Source organism: Ciconia boyciana, chromosome 2, assembly GCF_034638445.1.
Source record: "Ciconia boyciana chromosome 2, ASM3463844v1, whole genome shotgun sequence".
Taxonomy (NCBI): Eukaryota; Metazoa; Chordata; class Aves; order Ciconiiformes; family Ciconiidae; genus Ciconia; species Ciconia boyciana.
This window is the reverse complement of record NC_132935.1, coordinates 21,657,839-21,680,873: the sequence shown is the minus strand read 5'-3', so window position 1 is coordinate 21,680,873 and position 23,035 is coordinate 21,657,839. Positions and strand designations below refer to the sequence as shown.

The 23,035-nt window shown below is 39.0% G+C and overlaps 1 protein-coding gene across 3 annotated transcripts in view; it reads left to right on the top strand.

The window, feature by feature from the left end:
* Nucleotides 1-23,035, top strand: part of ZFPM2 (zinc finger protein, FOG family member 2) — a 324,995-nt gene that overhangs the window by 211,127 nt on the left and 90,833 nt on the right. For 2 of the 3 annotated variants that reach the window (XM_072852051.1, XM_072852050.1), the window contains one exon: nt 5,739-5,850. The exons of the other annotated variant lie outside the window; for it this stretch is intronic. In XM_072852051.1, the coding sequence (XP_072708152.1) occupies nt 5,739-5,850 (112 nt within the window). The remainder of the gene's footprint in view (nt 1-5,738; nt 5,851-23,035) is intronic. 3 annotated transcript variants of the gene reach the window in all.

The window sequence follows — 23,035 nt, the reverse complement described above, 5'->3', positions numbered from 1 at the left end:
AATTTGTAATCAGTTATATGATGCAGAAATACATTAAGACAGTTAATGTAAGTGTGAGGTGATAAAGGAGTTACCATTCTTCTTATTCAAAAACATCTTAGAACAAATATTAATTAATTAGGGATAGTTTGAGACTTATGCAAATCTCTGCTATTGCTCGGTCCAGAATGACCCTTAGGAGACCTTCCCAGCTGAACTGATTTGATGAGCTTATAAAGTTTTGCTGTATTGAGTATGGTGGCCGCCAAAGGTGAACTTAACCTCTCGAGAGGGGACGTTCTGCGGTTTCAGCATGTCAGAAAGTACATCAACCTTATGTCAATCAAATTGACTTTAAATTGAATTTCAAAGTAGGAACCTCCGTCGGTGTATTAACTGGTGTTTTACTATCCCAGACTCATATCTGAAGGCACCTGAGATATATTTACAGTTCTCCTCCCAGTACAGTCTTGTTTTAATTGGCTGTATAACTGTGTAACACTGCACCGTGGGGCATGAGAACTTTCTCCAAGGGCACGAAGACATTTTGGTAATCTTCTGTATCTTCTATGGGAACTCAGACTCTTTGGAAGATTTAGAAAGAAAATCTGTTTGCAGGAACCAAAATGCAATTAGAAGCAAAGCTCTTGAGTATCTTAAGTCTCCAGCAACTTTCCTCTGTTTTGGTGAGAGTACTTTAAGGAAGTAGTTTTGACATTATAGAGCCCTGTACTGATTGAAGAAAAAAAAGGTAAAGATAGAAATGTAGTGATTTTTCAATGAACGGTACATCTCCTTAAATAATGTTGAACACTTTTTGGAACACCACGCCTGGGACAGGATGGTTGTGTCACAGCGACTTACTGAACATCAGCTCAGTACCTATTTCTTGCTCTGGCACAGCTTCTTAGGAAACAGCTACCAACAATCAGGCATTTGACATCAGAATTTCATAGATTTCAAACAACTTGCTCATACCGTATTTCCCTTCAGCGTGGGGGCTTCCTCAAGTTTCTGGCAGGCCACACACATCATATGTTAGAAATCTTTGCAGGGAAGAGCCCATCTAATGTTACTTGTCAGCATGGATTCCTTTTAGCGAGAGTGCAAAACTATTTTCGGCCCGCTGTGATGGCTATTTTTATCTCCATTAACCTCTTGACTGAATATAAACATTTATTGAGGGTTACCTCCCTTGTTTGTCCAGTTGCTTCAAAGGTTAGTGAAAAGTGGATGCCTGCCTGACCTCTTTCATCCTCATTAGTTGATTCTAATTGTTCCCTGAGAGATCACAGTTTTGACCCTGTTTGTCCTTGTCAAATTTGTCTAGTTATGGCATGAAGACATTAGCACAAATTGCATTTTCAGGTAAAAATGACTGTAGCGTAGAATACACACTTACCTAGTATAGTGCAGTGAACAATACTGTGGTTCTTTAATGCGCCCTCATTTCCAAAATGTGAGGTTCCTCTTGTATGGCCCCATCTTATGGACACCTGTGTTAGTAGATCCCTATGATTACCCTTAGGCAGTAAGCAGGATGTTATGTAAGCTTTTCAGTAATTTGTAGCAGTTCTTTTGGAGGGAAAAATAAAATTTTGTTTGGTTTTTGAAGTCTTATTTTTAAGCAGCTGTAATATTGTTGCTACTGTGTCAAGGAAGCTTTTTTGTAAAAAGGTACCTTTCTTAAACCAGAGATATTCCTAATAGCACTGCAAAAAAAACCCCAAAAGCATAAAGTAGTTAACACCTCCCACCACCACCATTTTGGGAATGACCAACTAAATGTTACAGTATGACAAATCTTATGAATTACAGGCTAATTTTCATAGTACACTCTGACAGTCAGAGCAAGAACATACTTTACTTCAAGTGGGATGGTGTCCCAAAGGTAAAGAGTTGTCATGAAGAACATTTTGCCCTGCCAAGAGTTTCTTCGGTGTCAAGCCAGGAAAGCCCTTTTTCATGTTCCTTGGTGGATCTCAGTTGTGGTCATACGGCTGGGGCAAAGGACCTGGCAGGTCTCAGTTAGGTATCTCAAATAGACAGGTCCCAGGCTTCACAGGTTGTAACCAGCGCCTTAAATCCCCCAGACACTTAGTGCAGATTAAAAAGCACTGGTGTGATGCGCTCAAAGCACGATATCCTGCTTTACAAGCGGGTTGCCGCATTCTGCACCAGCTTCAGCTTTCAAATGGATTTAAAATGTAGCCTCAGGTATAGCGCATTGCAGTAGTCTAATCTTGAGGTGATAAAGGCATGACTGATTTAACCATAGCTTCTTGTTATCTTGGACTGGGGTCTTTTCATTTTAACCATTTTAGGGAAATGGCCTTTCCTGAATCAGCAGGCTTGCTTCAATTCTTACTATGTAATAAGGCACAACAAGAGCAAGCCTTTGTCGGTGGTGAACACCTCCTATGAATGTGTGAGCCTCACGGGATGCCAGACCCCAAGAACTGCTGCTGTGGTCCCGACTCGTCTTACAGCTCACACAATATGCCTGTGAGGTACTTCAAAGAGAAGCCATTGCCCGTCTCCCTCAGTGGAGCTGCCAAGCTTTACAAGCAGCCAGGGCCTTGTGAAGTTTTGCTTTCATATTAAAAGAAGTTTATTTACATATCTGTGGAGCTTGGGAGCAGAGCTATGGGAGAGTGGGAAATTCTTTTGAGGTGTCCACCAGCTCTTCTGGGCTAGCAGAGCTGTGAGACAAAACACCCTGTTCCTCCTCCAGCCTATCTCTAGTGCCTAGAGACCACTCACAGCTGCTGAACTGATTACAAGTTTTACTGCCAAGCCGACCTGGAAGCTAATTTAGTGATCTCCATGTAGGTCTTTAAGTTCCAAAAAAGCCCTGTAAACGGGGGACAGCAAAGCGACCTCGCGTCCTGACTGCTGGTGCTCAGTCTACCTCCTGCTGCTGCTGCTGCTGCTGCTGCTGCTGCTGCTCCTCGGAAGGGACGCGGCACCAGCCTGGGCTCCTCTCATTGTCTAGAAGGAACAGGGGCGGTGGCCGGGGACTAAGCCTATCACTTACTAAAGGAGCAATTAATGTCCATGAGAAAGTCAGACAGTATCTCTGCATCTCATTTCTTCCTCAGCAGTATGTGGTTAAGTATAATCCTTTCCCAGGACATATTATTTGTCCTGTCTATGTAGATAATAAACTATTGCCCAGCACAAGAAGATCCTGATATTATTTGAGGCTTTTTGATACCACCTTAATGCAAATAATACCCTTGCAGATGGGAGAGACACAATGAATTGTCAGATGTCTGGGAAGAAGAAAACCAGAAATAGGAATTAGATCTTGTGAAAATTAAATAGATGATTCCTTCTGCACTTAAAAGATAGAATTTTGTTTTGTTTTTTAACTTGGCCTCCAACTTAAAAAAAAACCCTTGTTTGAACATTTGAATCATTTATGGTGTACTTGTAAAAGTCCACTACCTGGATAGTATTGCACTGTCTTTTGATTGTACTTGGGATTACCAGAGACTGAGAGCACATGTAAGCACAAAAAACATGTTAAAGGCTTGACTGAAGTGGCAGTTGGAGAAATGCAGCATGTGGTAGGAACATGTCCTGGTCCTCCTCTTCATTATTGCTGTGCAGTCACGGTTGCCAACATTCACGCTAAAGCTTGTGTTTAATATGAGTGTGATTCTCAGCTATGTGAAGAATAACCACTCTTCCTTGTTTCCATAGCAGCCTTAGAGCTGTTTTGGTGTAAATGACACTAAAGTCCAGACTTTTCTATAATAGAAGAGATGATACTTTGATTACCTTTCATCTCATCTCTTGCAGATCTTTTTCAGTTCATGCCTCATTTACATCATTATTTTCTGTGCAGTCCCTATGTAAATACTTTGCACTGATTTCATAATTGGTAATATCAGACTTCTTGATAATTTATATACAAACTTAACCAAAACTTAACTTAAAACCAAAATTGTCTTGTTTACTGGTCAATTACAAATCAGAATTTAAATTCAGATTTCAAACACATGTGGTTGGGTTGACTCTTGTAATACTTCATATAAGCAAACACACTTCCTGCAACTTCCCGTAGAAAAAGCAGTATTAGGAATTGAGACATTGCATGTCTCTGGTTGCAATATTTTTACACTAGGTAGGTATGTTGTCACTAGCTGTTACATTCCTTTTTACTAATTCCATTCTTCATTTCTATCTGTTTTTTCCAACACTTCTGGAAGATGAATAATGTCATGGAGTGCATATAGAAGAATGTTGACTTATGCATAAACATTTGGATGAAAAATGCAAAATATAAGATGCAAATTAAGCAAGATGTACTATATTTGATAAAACAATATTAGAGAATAAACAGATCAAAACAACAACTGAAAATGTGAAGAACTGTGACATTCAATACGTCTTATCCGATCATCTTTAATAAAGTATTGATATATCATAAATTATATTAAATATATCTTATATAAGAGTATGCATTTAATCTTATATAACTAAAGTATTTTAAATAATATCTTATTTTCAATAAATATTTTCATCTATATTTTGGGAATGTAATATGTTCTATGGTAACTCTTAAGCTACTTCACTACATTTCTAGAACAGTCATAGATAATAAATATGGCCAACGCATCTGGAATGTCCATATAAATATATGATTTTCCGTATCTTAAAATTTTTTTACTCTCTTAATCATACAGAATATCACAATAGAACATAGCTGGAGCCAACTAGAGAATTATTGATGGAATATAAAAAAAAATAATCAAATTCTCTTAGAAAAGCTTGGAGTGTCTTGGACAGAATTATATCCCAGGAAAAAAAAAACAAACAACAAAAGTTACGTGGTGGCTGTTGTACTTTGTACTCTCTGTTATGGTTTCATGCTTTATATAGAGAAAAAGAACTGTGAATGATAGAAGTCGTAAGTGGCATCTCAGTGCCACATACTGACAAACTCAGGATTACCTACAGGGTTTTTGCCATTTATTAGTAAAAGAAGTTAAGTGTTAATAAATTTAAAGCCTCTACCTTATCTCCTCAAATACCAAATTCTCTAAGTATAGAATCTAAAATATACACAGGAGATGGTTTTGTTAAATGTGTGTCTCCTTGCCTGCATGCCTTTCAGTGCAATGGATCTCATGCTTTACTTTTGTGCCTTTGAATTTATTAATACAACTACTTTTATAGTCTTTTTGGAGACAAAGTGCAGGGAATCATTAGCATTATTATTATTTCAGACATAGTAAAATCACACATCAACACTTAGCAAAAGGGGAAAAATTCCATTATCCATTCACAACGATTTCCTATGATAATACAAATGTTACCCAGGACAGATCTCTGAAATGGATACCAATTCTTTAAATTCTTTCCTGTCTGTTTCAGGAAATAGTGAGATCCCATTGATAATGAAGTACAATGTGTCTAAAGTTCACTTCTAAACACTTGGCTCCTTGCTGTGAAAGTCATCTGCATTCCCTTTATAATTCTCAGCCACCAGAGATCTGCTTAATCTTGGAGATCTGATCCAATATCATTCGGAAAAATCCTTGATAATAGTTTCACCATTCAATCAATGAAAGAACTAAAGCTTACTGCTTGTGTCTTCTTAAAAAAAAATCCCAAGGTAGGGGAATAAGGCCTTGGCTTATGGGTTTGGAGATTTTGTTGTTTGCAAATAAAATGATTATTACTATTATTATTCAAGTTCTTAATCAAGGCAAGCAAATGGCATCTGTTTGTTATCATCCTTCCTACAGAAGACAAAGGCTTCAGTCCCTATGGTACTGACTGCTGGCCCCAAGTGGTTGCTGGATGTGACTTGGCAAGGAGTAGAAGACAACAAAAACAACTGCATTGTGTACAGCAAAGGTAAACACAAGCTGATTTTTTTTTTCTACTTTCTTGTGCAAGGTACTGAGATAAAAATACACCTGTTGCATAATAGGAAAATGAAGTAGTTTGTTTCCCCTTGAAGTGGAACAGTTTTCATTCCCATTTTCCTACCCTGCTCTGGTTTTGGTTTTTGTTTTTTTTTTTTTTTCTTTTAATGATACAAAAACCCGACATGGTGTCTTAGTGTACTAAATGCTTTATAAACACAGAAGGACATCAGCTGACATAAGACATACCATCCATTTCTCTCTGAGAGTTAGTGCCTGGTGGGAAACATCAGTAAAATCTATACACTTTAAAAAGGTGGATTCTTTCTGACATTTTATTGGACATACTGGATAGCATTTCTCCATGTTACATTACATGGAAGACTACTAACTGAAATCTGGTTTTATAAGAAGAATTTGAACTTGATTGGACTATGATAAGACTTCATGTCAGCATGGTAACAGAAGATAACTGGAACTGGATTTCAGGGTTGTCACCTCTGACATTCCAGTCTCTGTGTAGTGGCATGATGGGATGATGCTTCACTGGAATGTATTGGCTAGTGGCAATGCGTATCATTTCTGTCTTATATGAATTGTCAGATTTGCTGAAGTCAGTATGAGTTCTTACGAGGCCCCCCAAACACGCTTTGTCTAACTTACCACATCTAACAGCTACTGTGGTTCAAGATGCAAAGGCTTTTGCCTTGCATCTTGAGCCAACCCAAAGAGCCGTGAGTTCAGTCCATAGTGCCATGGACTATGCACCACGCTGTTTGGTCAGTCACTGTGAAAGCTTTGTAAATGTGGTTATGGTATCATTACAGTATGTTTAAAAAAAAAACCAAAACAACACTTGAATACATGGAATAAGAATAACTTACTTAGTGTAGCTGTTTTTGGCATTCCCCCTGAAGATCAGGTTGCAAAACTATGACTTTCCTTTCTTGTATTTCAATCACCAATCTCAGCACTTTGTGAATACTTCAGAACACGCACTGTTCTTGTTTAATTTCTTTTAGGTTTTATTTCTAACCAAACAGACCTACTGAGATCAAAGATTTGTTTGCTGAGGCAACCTAGTGACCATTTCAGCATACAAGCATCCAGGCAAATAAGCACCCATATCAATATATTAACATACAAAACACTAATCATAACATCAAAGACTCCTAAAAACTTACTAGAAACAATTACAACTTGTTCCTATAATCATTGCAATTTATACACTTATAAGAGGATTGCTTTTAAACTGCCACAAACCTTTGAAAGTTGAAACGCTGAAAACAGGGAATTTGCATGTTAAAAATGAGTTGCACACCAGGGTCTTATAAATTCTTTCTATTGTAATTACAGAATGCCAACACATTCATTCTGCAACCTGAAATACCTGCAGTACTAGAGAACTGGGCTCAGATCTAAAAAGGGTTGAGCTGCCCGCCCTTTGCAGCTTGCTGATTGCTGCCCAACTGAAAGAAGTTGCAAAGTGCTCTGAGTAACACAGTGAAGCTTCTCTTGTGAATCCAGAGCTGCAGTTTGCTATTCATAGTGTTACATACTCACAGGCAAACTTTTCTGCAACAACTTTTTAATGTAATGGGAAATTACTTTCACTCCAAAATACAGCTTCTGCAAATTCCCATAGGTTGATGTCTTATCAAGTATTACATTCTTTCTGTAATTATAATAATAGTTAGCACATATATACCAGTAAGACTTTTCATCCTCAAAGTACTTTACAAACACTAACTAATTCATTAGACAGTTCCAGTGCTATCTGTCTGACTGAATCTATTGAAATATGATTTTTTTTTTTCAAATACTAAAAACTTTCTTCAGTTTGGTGCAATCTGAGTAGCCCAAAACATTAGTCTTTTCATTCAAACATGCTGGATTTAGTTTCACTGATGATGCTGGTTATTTTAGTACTTGGTTAACAAGGTATTGTGAGACAGTCATACAGTGCTCAAGGTGAATTCTGTTATCTCTACCGCAGGTGCATGTTATAACTGAAGTTGAGGATAAATTTGAGCCCTAATTTATAAATACATGTTAAAAACCTGCTACTTCACTAAACTAATGCGGGTAATAAGTTGTAGATATGCTTTACCTTCACTGCATTCTGTTCATCTCTTTGCGCTTTGAGTTGGCTGCTCTGTCGTTCATTAAGCACCTACACTTGCCTTGAGCTCTGCTGGGATTTTTGTACTAGAAAGATTAATTGGCTTGGATCACAAAACAATGTCAAATAGAAGATGGTAAAATAAATAAATAGAATAATGTTTCTTCCTTCAATTTGTATCTCATCATTCCAGATCACATTGCCTTGATTTGTGTTAGCTTTCTGTCTCCTATAGTGCCATTACTTCTAATGAAACGGTGTCAGCTGGCATGTAGTTGTAATTCGATGTTATGTTGTACTTGCATGTGTATAATTTTGTTAGTTTGCTTAGCAATACATTGTTATTTCTGAAAGCAATTAGCCGAACAAATGTGTAGAATTGTACATGTAGCAGATTTGGTCACCTGGGAGCTGTTTTCCTTACTATACCCAAGATGAGACGAGTGGAGTAAATTGGCACATTTCTAAGAGGAAAATAAGTTTGAGAATTGGCTAACAGTCCATGGTAGTGGTTGATCAGTTGCTGACTCAGAAGCGCATGCCATATTTCCTTTTAGCTTATTACAGTGATACCTTTGAGAGCAGAATTTTCCCCAGCTCTTTCAGGAGAGCATAGGAATGTCAGCCTGACTTCCAGGTCACTAGCAGCTATAGGCACCGTAGACGCCCATGTATTGCACACAGAATAATCACAGGGAGAGGAGTCTGGCAAGTAGTTGCTATTGAAAATGAATCTGAGCTGGCCAGCTAACTCCCTGTTTGCCTTCAAAACTCTCCATGAAATATTTTCCCTAGGCAAGCAAACACAAAAAGTGTGTGTGCATGTACGCATGTGTATATATATGAGATGTACATATATAGGATTATATTGCTAAGTTATTACAGTGGAATCACAATTCATCTTCTATATAAATTTTTTGATTAAGAAACCGGTTATTTAAAATCATACATCAGAGTACATTCAGAGTGAATAGCTATGAAATAACTATTCAGTATTTGAAATTAATTCTATTTAGTCTAGGATCACTTATTTCTATCTATATTTTTTATAACTACATTTCCCCAATACTAGGACAAATTAGAAAAGGGAAAAGCAGTTCATTAGTATCCCTTTTTACAAGCTCTGATACAAGCTGGCTACTCATGGCATGTGCCATTATCCCATTCTATTTTTTTGAAAGGAAACTTCTACAACTGCAATTACATTTAAAAGACACGCTCTTTTTGTTCTAATATTTATGTCAAACTTCCCTCATGTTTCAAAAACAGTCTATTCAATAATTTCAGATGTCCTAGAAACAGTAACAGAGATTTTAGAGACAGATTTTAGGAACTGTACTTTATCTAGAATTATAAATATGTTCTTTCAAAAAAACAGCTACAGAGTTTCAGTAAGTATTAATCCATGAACTGTATGTTCTTCACAACACAGTGTACTTGAGAAGCACTCATGCCAAACAGAGTTGTGGGCCAGACCTGGTAAATCTCTAAGACCAGAGGCAGGAGTCCCCCCCCAACCTAGGAAGGGGCTGGGGTATTAACTGCAAATCTTCCACTGGGACTGTAAGGGATTTTAAAAATGAATTGTGACTGAATAGAATAGAAATGGTGTAAAAAATACAGTTGCACAGACTGAAAACCATGTTCATAGAACAGACATTTTTCTAGGTATTATTTAAGCCATTTATGCGAAATGTATGTATACCGTATGTTTAGTGGCATTGTTAAAACAGGGTGTCTGTACAAATATTTAGCTGTGGGAATTATAAAATCATAAGGCGATTAAGTTAGCTAGTTGTGAAATTCCAATATTGCTTTTTAAATGACTTCAGGATATAGGAGGTGCTAAGGTTATTATCTGTTATCAGGAATACAGCGGAATTGTACGACTGGATAATAACTAAACAACTGACACAATGTAAAATTACATTATCAGTGTGTTAAAACAAAATTGCGCCCTAAAGGAGTCTACATGCCAGCTCAGAGCTGCAGTGTAATTATGCTTAACTCTGATAATTAAAATACAACGGAGATCAACAGAATCATTTTCATTAAGAAAATTATTAATGATGGTGGTATAACAGTAATTGATTGCAGAGCACCACAGGATAACTCTGTGCAGGAAAACCAACACGTTTAACGTGTGTCTGGGCCGGTTGGGTTGCGTTGCGTTGCGTACCGCCGAGCACGGTGTCCGGCCAGGTGGCCGCTGCGGGCGCGTCTTCCGCTGCAAACCCCACAGCGGAAAATGGATGCTTTTCAGGCTGCAGCTTGGAGGGAGGGGGCCGGGTGCTGGGGGACGGGGCGGCGGGACGGGGGCGGGGGCGGCTGCCAAAAAGGAGCCGGCCACCGGCAGCGACTCGCAGGCTTCTCGAGCCGTCCGTCATCTCATTTCGCACGAGGCGGTGTTTGGTTTTGCATTTCCATTAGTGATTTACTGATGTTATTTCCTCCTCTGCCTGGCCTCACTGAGTAGTTTATGCCCTTCGTTATTTCTGAGAGGATGCGGGAGGAGAAAAAAACTGTCCTCGCCCCAGCGTGGTTCCACAGGCACCGTGTGACATCTTAGTAAGTAATTCCACAGGATGGTCCTGTTAATTGTCCCGGTGGTACGGACACATGATATCCATGCCATAAAAAGCCTCCATCCCTCTGTAAGTGAAATCGCAGTCAGCGCCCACTGAGCGACTATAACAAAATCCTGGCTAGGGAGGATGTTGCCTAAGGGTAAGATCCGAGAATTGTCGTTTTCTTTTGGTGAACACAAAACCGGGGAGGGGGGGGGGGCAAATTCAGGGGAGTGCTCCTCCGCACAGCTAAGGGATGGGTGCTTGCTCAAACAGATGCTGCTTTTGAAAGCTGCCCAAAAAAGTCTGTTCTCCAATCACAATAGAGAACAAGCCTGCTAGGGTGGATTTACAGGATGAGATTAGTTAAAATGACAGCTGCCCACACTGAAACTGTGTCATGTAGCTAATTTATAAATAGAAACTCGAGGAGAGGCAGCCCACAGGAGAGGGCAGAGCAGAAGTCGGGGCTGGAAGCAGTGCTTCCCCTGGCTGCGCTGCCCGGTGGTTGACTTAAAATAAGTCAGTAAATACATAGGTGCTTACTTACTTCACTGGTATTGGGATGAGTTATTTAGCTGATGTATGTGCCATGTGTCGAAGATACAGCAAGAGGTTACATGAGATTACTAGTAAGAATTGACGACAATTTTTAATTAATTTTGCTAATTTAAAGTAAACTATTTTTTAACATACAGGAAAAGTCAGTTGTCACAACAGAAGGGTTTTTAAATTTTTCTTTAGTGACAGAGGATTACTTTTCTTAATTGATCTGTGAGACCCTTGATACCATGTTTTCCCCAGCAAATGAGTTTTCAGCTAGCAAATACTTTTTTTTTCCCCTGCAACTTCAGGCAATGTAATGGTACATTACGCCCCAGACATATAACATCGGAGACCCTAACGAGACACAGGTCAAACATCATAAGGAGTTTAAACACTGCTGCATTAGAATACAAGTATATTTTGGTTTGGGTCAGGAAACAAGTTGTTTAATAGGCCAAAGGTTAACTTGGGGCATATATTTTAGATTGCAAGGGGCTTCTTTCCACATACTATTAAAAGCAAATTGAATGAATTTACTTAGTCCATTCCACGTCAGAAAACTGCAGTATCTGCTGTCCCTCTGGATGCCTCCATTAGCTAAACAATGTGCTGAAGCCTTTGGTGATGCTACAGGTTTTTGTTCTTTCTTTGTATCCACTGACAAAAAATCTGAATTTTTAACAAAATGCATGCGACACTTATCCTAATATCAAAGGTCCATGAAAAAGCTTGGTTTACATTTCTTTTTCCACAACACTGAAAAAGTGCAAAATATGTCTCAAGAGAAGTACGATTGTGTATATAATGCTTACATAAAATAATATTTCTACAAGGGCAACATACCTTCGCAGTCATTGGAAGAAAGTCTCATGGATGCAGACATAAAGACATGGTTGGTGGGCAAGTAGATGGCACCATTCATGTTTGGTTTTGCAGGGCTGTTGAGAAGAGAGAATGCCTGCTGACACTGTTGCAAATGAAACTATTGCAGATCAGTTCTGCTACTTTCCTCCCTGGCCACAGAAGGAGAAAATATTTTGTCCCAATGAGTAGTGATATTTCTTGCTTGCTGATGGCAGATGCAGTGTTGTGGACCTAATTCAGACACAATTCAGCTTCAAAGAACTCACAAAGCAGGACTGTACTTTTCCCTTATTTTTATTTTTTATCTATGCAAATAGATCCAATGTGGGATTATCTGCTTTAGGGAGTTTAGAGTTCAGGGCCTTGTATATGGTCTTAATTATCTACAAGAAAAAGGTTATTTTATGCATCTTTATGGAATTAGTATAATATGCATATAATAGCATACAGTGAATTATTACATGCCCTCTAAATTCTAAGCATGTAGATAATAAAGGGAAGATGACAAGAAATGCAGGGGTACAGCTATATTTCCACTTTCAATATGAAGATGCTTTTGTTCATTATTAGTGCATTTTATTAACATAGCAGCCAAGTGATATTTTTAGGTTGTTCTCATATGTACGTTGGTTTGGGTTTTTTTCTTGTGTTCTTCTTGTCACTTATTGTGTGGTTTATTTCATAGTTTGAAATAGGAATTCTTTTTCATTTGAGGAGGCAAGGAAATAGAATACTGACATGATTTGCACAGAATTATATATTTTGGACTGAAGCTATAAAAAGCTGTAAACTGAGTCTAACACTCAGTTATGAGAACATGTTCAGGATGGAAAAGAAGCCCAGTCTGTACTTCACATTGGGACCATGTGAAAAGAAATATTGCTGCAACCATTCAGACCACTGGCAAAAATAAATGCAAACATCGTGCAAAGATTTTTTTCCAAGATACGTATTTGTCCCTCATTTTTCTAAGTCAATTGCAGTAGAATCAGTCATTTAGAAATCAGTTTAAGAAAAATGTTGTCATTATTTTCAGGTTATGACAGAGATGCTAAATGTGTTTTATTTTCTTTTTAATTAAATAATTTTTTTTCTATCCATTATGCTAAATAAATATTGAGGACTGCAGTAAACCTTGTGACCCCTGTGGCTCATGGAAGCGTTACCTCTGTCATCTTCCCTGCAAAGCAAAAGGGAAGAAAAAAAGCCCCCAAATTTGCTGAGCCACACATTTCAAGTTGTCGACAACCCCATCCACAAGAAAACAGAAGAAAATATATATGCACTCTGTCCTGTCAAAAGGCTTTCGCCTTATCTTGAGAGACTGTCAGGGCAGGAACATCATGGAATGGACAGGAGTCTATTAAATTAATAAGCTGCTGGATGGTGTCTGGAGAGTTATGATGCTCCATAAATCCAGTTTGATCATGGTGGACAAGGTTTAAATCTGCAGCCTTCTAATACACATCCAGGTCCTGGATTGGATTTGAAGTTTTGTGCTGGAGACACAGAGATAGTCCTGCAGCTTGTGAATTAAGATTTATCATTTTTTTCATACTGGGTTTTTTTTTTCCTACACTTCTTGACAAAAATGAAAACACCTTAGGGATCCTGGCAAATGTTACTGCTTGAAATGAAAGAGCTGTTGTCAAGGTGAAACCATGACCTAGAAGCCTAAAATCAAACCTTGGTCATTCTTTTCAGGCAGCTCCATTGGTGCTGAGTATAAAACGTCTGTATGGGAAGAAACAAGGCTGGATTCATCTTCAGCCTGTTTTACAGTAATTCCTGTCAAATACACCTACTGTGTATTTGTAGTACAAGACAAACTAATGGTGTGCCATATAAAAGCAAAAGCTAAAAAAATGTAGAAATATATTCTTTCCCCATTCGAGGTGGTTCTGTGTATAACTGACAGTGCGGTGTGAGATTTCTGTGCCCCTTACCTCTAAATGGATTAATCCTGATGGTACTAATTCAGGGAAGAGCCTTTCATAGCATTCAAGGTGCCAAGCTCCCAGGAAAACCTGTGACGTGCCATGTGGAAAACCATGTGGACATCACGGAGAGCTGGACCGCCTGGAACTCAATGTTAAAATCATGTTGGATGTGTTTTGTCTCTAGCTGCTTACAAGCACGGCTGTTCTTGTGGCACAACGGGTGGAATTCGAGTGTCTCTTGGCCACTTAATTGACCTGCAAGCCGGTGATTCATTATTAGGTCCCTAAGCTCATATTCTTGTTACTCTGGAGGCTCCGGCAGGTGATTGCTGTGCTTGCTTCCATAGGCAATGGCACAGCCAGCAGTTCTCTCTTCTCAAACTCCCTAGCCATGTTTTGGATCCTGCCTAATTTATTTATTGATGATACTTAGAATCTGTGTTACTTTTAAAAGCAATCTGTGCTCATTTTTGTTCTCGTTAATTTAGGAGCTTAAAGAGACTTCTTGACATTAGAGAAGTATAAAAACAATGTGTATGTTAAAAGAAATGGATAGGTCCTGTTGCGATACGAAGGACACTGAGATTTGTTTTATGCTCAGGAAAATGGGTTCAGAGGTGAAAGCAATTGAAAAAGCTCTTCTGGTGTGTAGGTTTCCTTAAACAGAAATTGGGATCAAGATGTAAGCCTTAGTCATATCCATACATACATCGCCTTCCATTGTCTTCCAGAAATTACCTAAGAGCTGTAGCCAGAGATCATATGTGACTGAATCCTGACCTCTCTATTGATCCTGGGGATCAATCTGTGTACTCTCTGATCCAAAGATCGATGTCAGCATTTCTCTCCTTCTCCCACGGCAGTCCAGCACGGTCCCCACTGCAGACAGAAGCCGCAAGGAGCGGGACTTCACAGCGGGGCACCTGGCGCTGAGGCCAGCAGCGCGGACCACGTCCATTTTCCTAACGCGATGGCAATTGCGCCCTGTTATTTGGATCGGGTTAGGAAGCGTGTCTAGGAAATGGGGAGGAGGGCAAGTGGAGGTTAGGGAAGGAGCTCCCGCGAGGCGCAGCACTGGGGAGTCCCTCCTTGCAGCCCCCTTGGCGGTGCGGCAGGATGCTCCCGCTGCCTGCAGCTGCCCTCCTCCTCACCCGTGCCGGGGCACCGCTCCGCCTTCCCACCCCTTCAGTCTTCTCTGAAGAGAACTGAAGAAAGCATGGAGAAGTTGCAACTCGCTTCAGTGCGTGTTTAATATTTAAGGAACGAACCTGTTACTGCAGACAAGGAGACAACTTAGCAGCTTCCTTAAAACGTAATTTCTGTTGGTGTTACAAAAAGAAGAGAAAAAAATAACAAAGCTGTTTCAGATTTGATTTGTTCTTTCTTGTTTCAGTTTCATTCCGTCAGGGCATGTGGGGCAGTGTGATGCAGACAAACAGAAATCTCTGCTAGGCTGTGCCCAAACTGTGGTATTTGAAGCTAGTTGCGATGTTGAAGCAGATTTAGTAGGGATGTTCTGTAGCTGAGTGGTGATGCACATGACTGAATCGGCCGGTGGCATGCAGAACCAAGGTTTGTTGCTGGAGCGGAAAGTGCCTGTAAGGTAATTTCCTATGATAATATCATAGTATCCAGGCATATATACATGCATGTATACATGCATGTATATATATATATATATATATATATATATATATAAAAATAACTCAGGCCTCAGTTAGTGTTTCACTCAAGCCACAGAAGGTTCTGAAATCTCTTCCTATACCTGCCATATATACCTCTGCATAGGCAACTCCAGCTATTCTGAACAATTATACTTGCACAGGTTAACAACCATTGAGAGAAAATATTATTTGGGAAAGAGTTTAGAAGATAGAAAGAATAAGTCTTAGCTAACTTTGTTAAGACTCGAGAAAAGTGCTGGTATTAGCTTTATAAATTACAGAAGAATGCTAGTTTTGCAATACAGTGGTGAGAGTAGAAGATGACACAGGGAAAAATATAACGTTTTAGGGAGTACAAACAATGTAAAAAGAATATTGAAAAGTTAGATTGTATTAGAAACACTGGAAGAGAGGTGTATTCAGACTTAATCAGATGGATTTAGTAACGTTGTGACTTCTTATTTAAAAAATAGCAGTGCACAGTGAGATAATACATACATTATATTCTCTATAACATTATTTTGGTGAATGGAGAATTCTTGTTTGTAACAGTGGTGATACAGAAACACACACAAATTGAAAATTTGCTTTTACAATTGAATATATAAAAATAATGTGGTAGAAGCATATGGAACAGTAAGGACAGTGCACAAATTATTCAAGATCTGAACAAATGAAAGCCATTTTTGAGAAAGCCAAGGATCAGTGGGTTAATGGGAATTGACTGATATGCCCTAACCTTCAACTTGGAAACCAAGATGGAGTATTGTGTTTGGTCTGTTAGCTGAAACAAATGTTCAGATACGTAGGAATGGAAGCAGCTGAGACGCAGGGGAGACAACTGTGTCTTTGGCCAGCCAAAATGTTTGTTGATATTATAAGATGGGCAATTGAACTTAAAGTATGAGATGAAAAGGAACTGTTTTACACTAGGAAATGAGAGGGGTGGCATCAAGTGATCACTATGCATCTTCTATTAATAAAATGTTCTTTTAAATGTGAACAGGCTCGTTTTTATGGTGGCTGCACGTGCACTTTAATGGATTTAAATTATGTGAGGTTTAAATGCATTTTCAAGTTACAATTAAATGAAAATTTAAAATAAGAGTGACAGATTGCTAAGGCTAAGCTAGTTTTATGATTAAGGTTCAATTAAATTATATTTATCGTTGGAGCAAATGAAGTATAAAATCACAAACAATGATATTTTTCAGTGGCTTACTTTGGTGGGAAGTGTAGCCTGAAGTATGACTTCAAGACTTTTATCTTCCCTTCCCTCCTAAAGTAGAAATTAATTAGGGCTAAACAAGTGTTGGCTATACATTCAGAACCCCATCCTGAGAGTCTTTCGTGGACCAGTGGTCCAGGAGCAATTTACTAAGAAAGCTGTTTTGTGATGCAAAGTATTATGTATTTTATTTGGGTTTAACTAGCTAAGTTAGGGAAAAAGTTGAAATTTTAATAATGGTTTAAAGAATGAACCATTTTTGTTGCTTTCATGGAAGCCACTTTTGGCTCTTTGCACTCTCTCAGAAGATCTGCTGAGGTCAACTCTTTAAATACAGTTCTTTCTCTTTCCATGTACTTTCTATGTAAATCCTTAAATGTTATAAGCTTTGCAGTGAGTCAAGGAGACAATGCTGGTTTTGTACAGGCAAGCTATTTCTCAGTTACATCCATTGCACCATAATGCATGAAACTTGACCATTTTCTGGCTTGCCACGATACGATCATCAGCTTTATGTAAGTGTGGTACTGCTCTGTTTTTCTGATACCCTTCTGATAATTCGTTATTTATTTTCCTTCATTTTGTCCTACAGAAATGTATGTAAAAGGAACAACAGTCTGCATTCTGTTTCTTTGGTTTCATCTTAATTTTATGATCTAGGACATAACAACGAATTGATTAACTTTGGACGTCGAGCAACTTCAATTTTTTTGACATATTTAAAAACTGATCCACAGCATCATAAAAACTGTTCTTTCCAAAACACCATTCCTCTCCTTTATAAAAATGCTCCTAAGTGATGTTAAGCAGAAAAATTAATTTCAGATCAATTACACCTAAAAAACCCCTTTAATATATTCAACTAGAAGATTCAAAAAAAGTGATGAGCTGATATATGACCTTCTTCTCTTTAAGAACATATGTACATATTCAGCGAAGTGAAGCCTGATCCTAGTCTTCACACTTGGATTTTTGTTGTGTGTTGCTAATTATTGCAAACTCTGAGCATGTGAACAGTTGAATACTCAAAGGTCTAATTGTACAGAGAGAATTTGGTTCCTGAGTCAGAGAAGTCTCCAAAGGCACCCATTGAGAAGTACTTTCCGTAACAAGAGCATTTTCTTGAAATGGGACTTTTTTCGGCTGTTAAACTGGTACACGGGAGATTTAAGAGTTGGTCCTTAAGCTGAAGATATTGAAGGAAATTCTGAAGTTCGGGACTGCTCTTTTTGTGCGTCAGTCTTGTATGGCTGTATCACATCCCTTGTGTTGTCTCTGGGACATTAGTGTTATAGAAGAATCAATAGGAGCTGATTAGCTGAGGTTTCCTTTGAGCACGTTAGCCTGACAGTCTACCATTAATATCCAGCAGCATTCTTTATTTTTACTTAGTTTCTTTACCTTGTTTCTTTCTGGAGAAAAGTTGGGTCAATTTGCATTTGCAGTTGGCAGACTCCAGCCACTATTACTAATAACGTTGGCTACTGGGGAAAAAAAAACCAGCCTGCAGTTTTTAACAGTAAATGTGAATCTAATTCTGTGTTTTGGAAATGGTCCGATCAGATTTTAGCTGTGTGCCACGAATCAAACACCTGATTTATCAAACTGTGTCACTTTTACGTAGTAACAACTTGTCAGATCCTGGTAAAAGGTTGCCTGTGATTCATACTGCAATCAATTCGTTAGCTGTAGCCCCCCCAAAATTTGCTAGTAGGTGCATATGCCCAGCTGAGCACGATAAAAAAATGTACACTGTTCCTTTTCCAATTATTTATTTACAAATGGCATCTCTGATGAACATGGGTTAATATTTCTTAAGCTAAGGAGTTTTGTACAGTAATACTGTAACTGGAGGACACAAAAAGAAGAAAAAACTCTACTCTGAGGAAAAACAGTTCGATTTTACTTAGGAAACAATCTTGCTTTTCTTTGATATTGTTAGAGACAACTTACAGTTTTAAACTCAATATTCTTGTAGGGTTACTATATTATTTTGCTTTATCCTGACATAACTATTGTTTCTATGGAAAACGGACTTTTTTCCGTAGCACTGAACCAGTTAGACTATATCCTTTACACAGGGAACATCTGTTAATGTTTTGAGATATTTAAAATATTTTCAGTATATAGCATTTGGTTGGTGCATTGTCTTTTTTGCATCACAGTCAGTTATCTTCATTGGCATCTACTGGTACGAAACTGATGTAGTGGAGGAAAGAGTCATCCCGTAACTTTCCTCATTCGTTGTTTTCATTTCTTTGCTCATTTTCCTGCTCTGCAGAAATTCAGGTGCATAGAGGAAATGACCAAAAAAGGATGAACCAAGTCTCTGAGTAGTCCTTTCTAGCATGTATACCATATCGTAATTGTAAGTACCTAAAGATACTGAACCCTGCCCTCCAGAGATGGAAAAAATTGTCACCAGACAGTAAGTCATCAGCAGGGACTTACAAGTTCCCTATCATCCCTTCATCGTAGCTCCTAAATATTGCATTACCAGCAGGGCTCTTTGGCAAATTAAAGCACCAGAGAGAAGCCACACAGGACATCACGTAGAGTTCAGGAGATGAAAAGGAACTGCCGGAAGTAATTGAGTCCCAACGTTTTGATAATATGTGGGTTGCTTAATTACATTCGCCTTTGTTCCCTTTTGAAAATGGGATGCCTCATTCTCTCTTTTTCAGGGCTTATATAGTGGTCTATGTGTGATAATCTAGCACTTAAGTACGCATAGCTGGACTAATAAATAAGCTTTGCAGAGCAATAGCATGCACATTGCATCTTCAAAATCTTTTTATAATATCTACTGAAAATATTTTGTATAAACTAAAGTAACAGTACACAAGAAAGAAACAGGATTATATAGTACTCTTCATGTCTGAGGAGCCCAAATAGTGAAGGCATGATTTATGGCATTCGTGGCTGAAATGCAGGAAATTTTTTCTTGAGTGGAAGTGTTTCTAAAATGCTTTGTAACATGTGCAGTAACAGTATGCATCCTTTTAAGGCAGGAGGTAAGAAGCAAACATTTCAAGCCTTATTATTTAGGAAAGATTTGGATGCTCAGCTTGTCTCTTTACATCTGTCACTATAAAGAGAGAAGAGAATAAGGGATTATTTGGAAGTATATTGATGGATTGTTGAAATGTAACTACTCAGTCAGCCAGGCTTTTGATAACTCTTGTATATACTTGGAGTTGGAGGTGCTGACATGTAACATGGCTATATCTCATTAGGTTTATATAAGAAAAGTGGGAATTTTTCTGAATGTTTTTGATGCCCTCTTTTTTCATTTTTCAGTATACATAACTCTTCCTTTGGGAGATTTTAATGTAAAATACTTACTTTGTTATCCCATGGACAACTCACTCTGAGTTGCTTAGAATTTGAAATCTTTCCAGTCGTCAGTTGGAGAGGTAATGTGAGCTCAGATAGAAACAAATTTGAGGTAAACTTGTCATCATTGTTTCATAAAGAGAAGAAACTAATACCTGAAATATTAGCAGCAAGTTTTTGGTATTTTATTTACATCACAGTGAGGTACAGCTCTGTGTTTGGATCTTAATTCATACTTCCTCAGAAAGCACTGGCATTTGGATTTGGTAGGAGGTTGTAATTCTTGGCTTGACATCTTTTTTCTTTTTTTCCCAGAATTGTACCCTTTCTTAATTCATATTTTGGTCCAATCTTAAGGCATTATGTAATTTTTTTAATTGGGGGAGATTGTGAATAGCTGTTTCTCTTGGAGAAAAGAAAGTGCGTTAAGGCAACCAAACAGAGTGAACATAGTGTTATTCTAAATTGTCAGATTGTGCATAGGTCTCTCTAATACTTCTCAGGTTCTAGTCTGCTGGTGATATAGTTTCAATAGATGCACTAAGGAGAGTGCCAAGACCAGCTCTGAGAGGTGTTCTTTTTTTTTTCTTTTTTTTTTTCCCCCTCCTCCTCTTTCTCTTTTAATCCCTGTGGGGCTCTGTGATTTTTCATAGCTGGACTAAAGTTGTGTCAACGGGAGACTTGCACCATAAAGACTGAAATGTTAAAGAAAGCTACAAGGAACAGCTTTGAGGCAAGGTTTCAAGCTTTGTCATCACGCTTGAAGAATTTTCTGTTTAATGTACTGTAATGCAGTATTCAATGGGGACAAGTTTAATTGAGTTTTACACAACCCAGTTGGGAGTAGCGCTGCAAGGTAGGTGATGTCTAGGTTTTTAATCTTCCACTCCAGAGAGGCTTGTTGACGAAGTGGTTCTTTCTCTTTGTAAGAAAAAAGGGAAGCATGAGAAATGATACATCCGTGGATAAAACCAATTGGCAACCCCCAAAGGAATGAGGGCGATAAGGCGAATCCAGCACTTGTAAGAAATAAAAGAATCCAACTGTTCATTTAAATGAGAAACAACACATGTGATTGAGGAGGCAGGGAGGCTGGGCGCTGGAGTGGGGAGGAAGGGACTAACAAACAGAGCGGCTGGTGTCGGAGTTAGGCGTCCCGCACAAACGAGCCAGGGTTTGTTAGGCAGATTATCGAAGGGATAGTTAACAATCTGTATTTTTTAAATAAAAAGGAGAGCCAGGCTTTTCCTGTATTGGAGAAGGTGGCTGAAGTGGCAGGAGGGAGGACGCTGCTGTTAGGCAAGCCCTACTTAAAGAATCGCTATTCCTTCCCTGAGGCCTAACAGCGGCTCTCTATCAAACAGCGTAAAAATAGCACTGGACCCTGTCAAAGAGAAAATAATACCTTCTGTGTAAGCCTTAGTGTATTAAACTGTAGTCCTGTTCAAGTTACTTCTGCTAGAACTTAGGCAGCCGAAAGGATAAAAGCGTGCAGTCAATATACTGCCAAATCGTCTCCCAGCTTTGGCTCGGCATTCCGGCTAAAGCAAAAAATGTTTAGCTAGCCCTAAAAGCACTGTCTGCCCTTCATTAAAAATTCTGCTCTTGCCGATCGTGTACAATTACGTGTGATAGCATATTTTAATTTTCACCTGTAAAGCGATACTGATACTGTTCCACTTGTTTTCTCTTAAGATATTTAAGAGATTTGACCTGGTGTGTGAAAGAAACAGTTTGTTGGTTTGTTTTGTCATTTAAAGCTCACGTTGGCATATTTGTTCGGAGAGATTTGCCTCCTCCCTCCCGAGTCATTTGCTGGAGGAGACGCTGCGTTGTGCCACCGCAGCGGTTTTCAGGTTTTCTCTGCCATCTTAACATCAAATCTCTCATTTTGCTTCATCAGAATCAACGGGACTTAACACACTGTCTTTTTTCATAAAATACACTGAAGACCAAGGTCGGCATGAGCGTAAACAAGCAGTAGTTGGGGGGTGTTTTGCCCCCACCCGAGGTGCTGGCACACCTTTCGGGAGGCTGCGGGCGAGGAGAGCAGCAGCCAGGCCGACCTCGCCCACCTCCGTCCGCTCTGCCGCCTCGCGCAGCCGCCCGCCCACCGGTGCCGCAGACGAGCCCCAACAGCGCGATCAGCCTCGCGCCTTTCTGCAAATTTGCCGGTATCCCTGTCTTTGCCCAGGTCAGGGGGGGCCGGCGGCCGTGGCTGCTGGGCCAGCCTGCTTTCGGGAGGAGAGCGGGGGGTGGGTTTCACAACAGCGTGGAAAGCCTCGGTAACCAGCTATTGTGTGGGAGGGTTGAATTTCACCCGCAGAACACATACGGTGAGACAAATTGGAAATTGCAGTGGAATATGCAGAATTTGCACTGTGCTTCTTTCCAAGGTACCACCAGAATCTCTGTTAAATTTATAAATACAGTACACATGCAAAGTATAGAGCTGAGCAAATAATTCACAATGAATAATTTATCTGACAAATTTAGCCTTTTTTCTGCTCATGAAATATCCATGAACAGATCTGTGATTTGTAACTGCAACCTTTACAGTGCATTAGCATAGGGTTTTTTTAAATTTAATTTCCTTGTGTAGTTTGGTGTAAAAAAGTAATTCCCTGTTATTAATCATATTAGCATTTTAAATAGTCCAAAAGTAGGCTTTGAAGTTCAGCCATCAACTAAGTGAAGGGGCTGAAGGAGGTAGGTCTTTTTACCTTGCTGCTGCTGCTGCTGTTTGTCCAGAAACATTTTTTCCATAGGCTACATTTACAAGGAGACATCACAGCAATTTTTATTTTTGCAGCCTCTCTGTTTGGCCTAGAAACATACAGAACAGTCTCTTCTTTAGTGGAAGTGCATATTCTGAACAATAATGTCCAATGAAGCACAGCTTTCAGA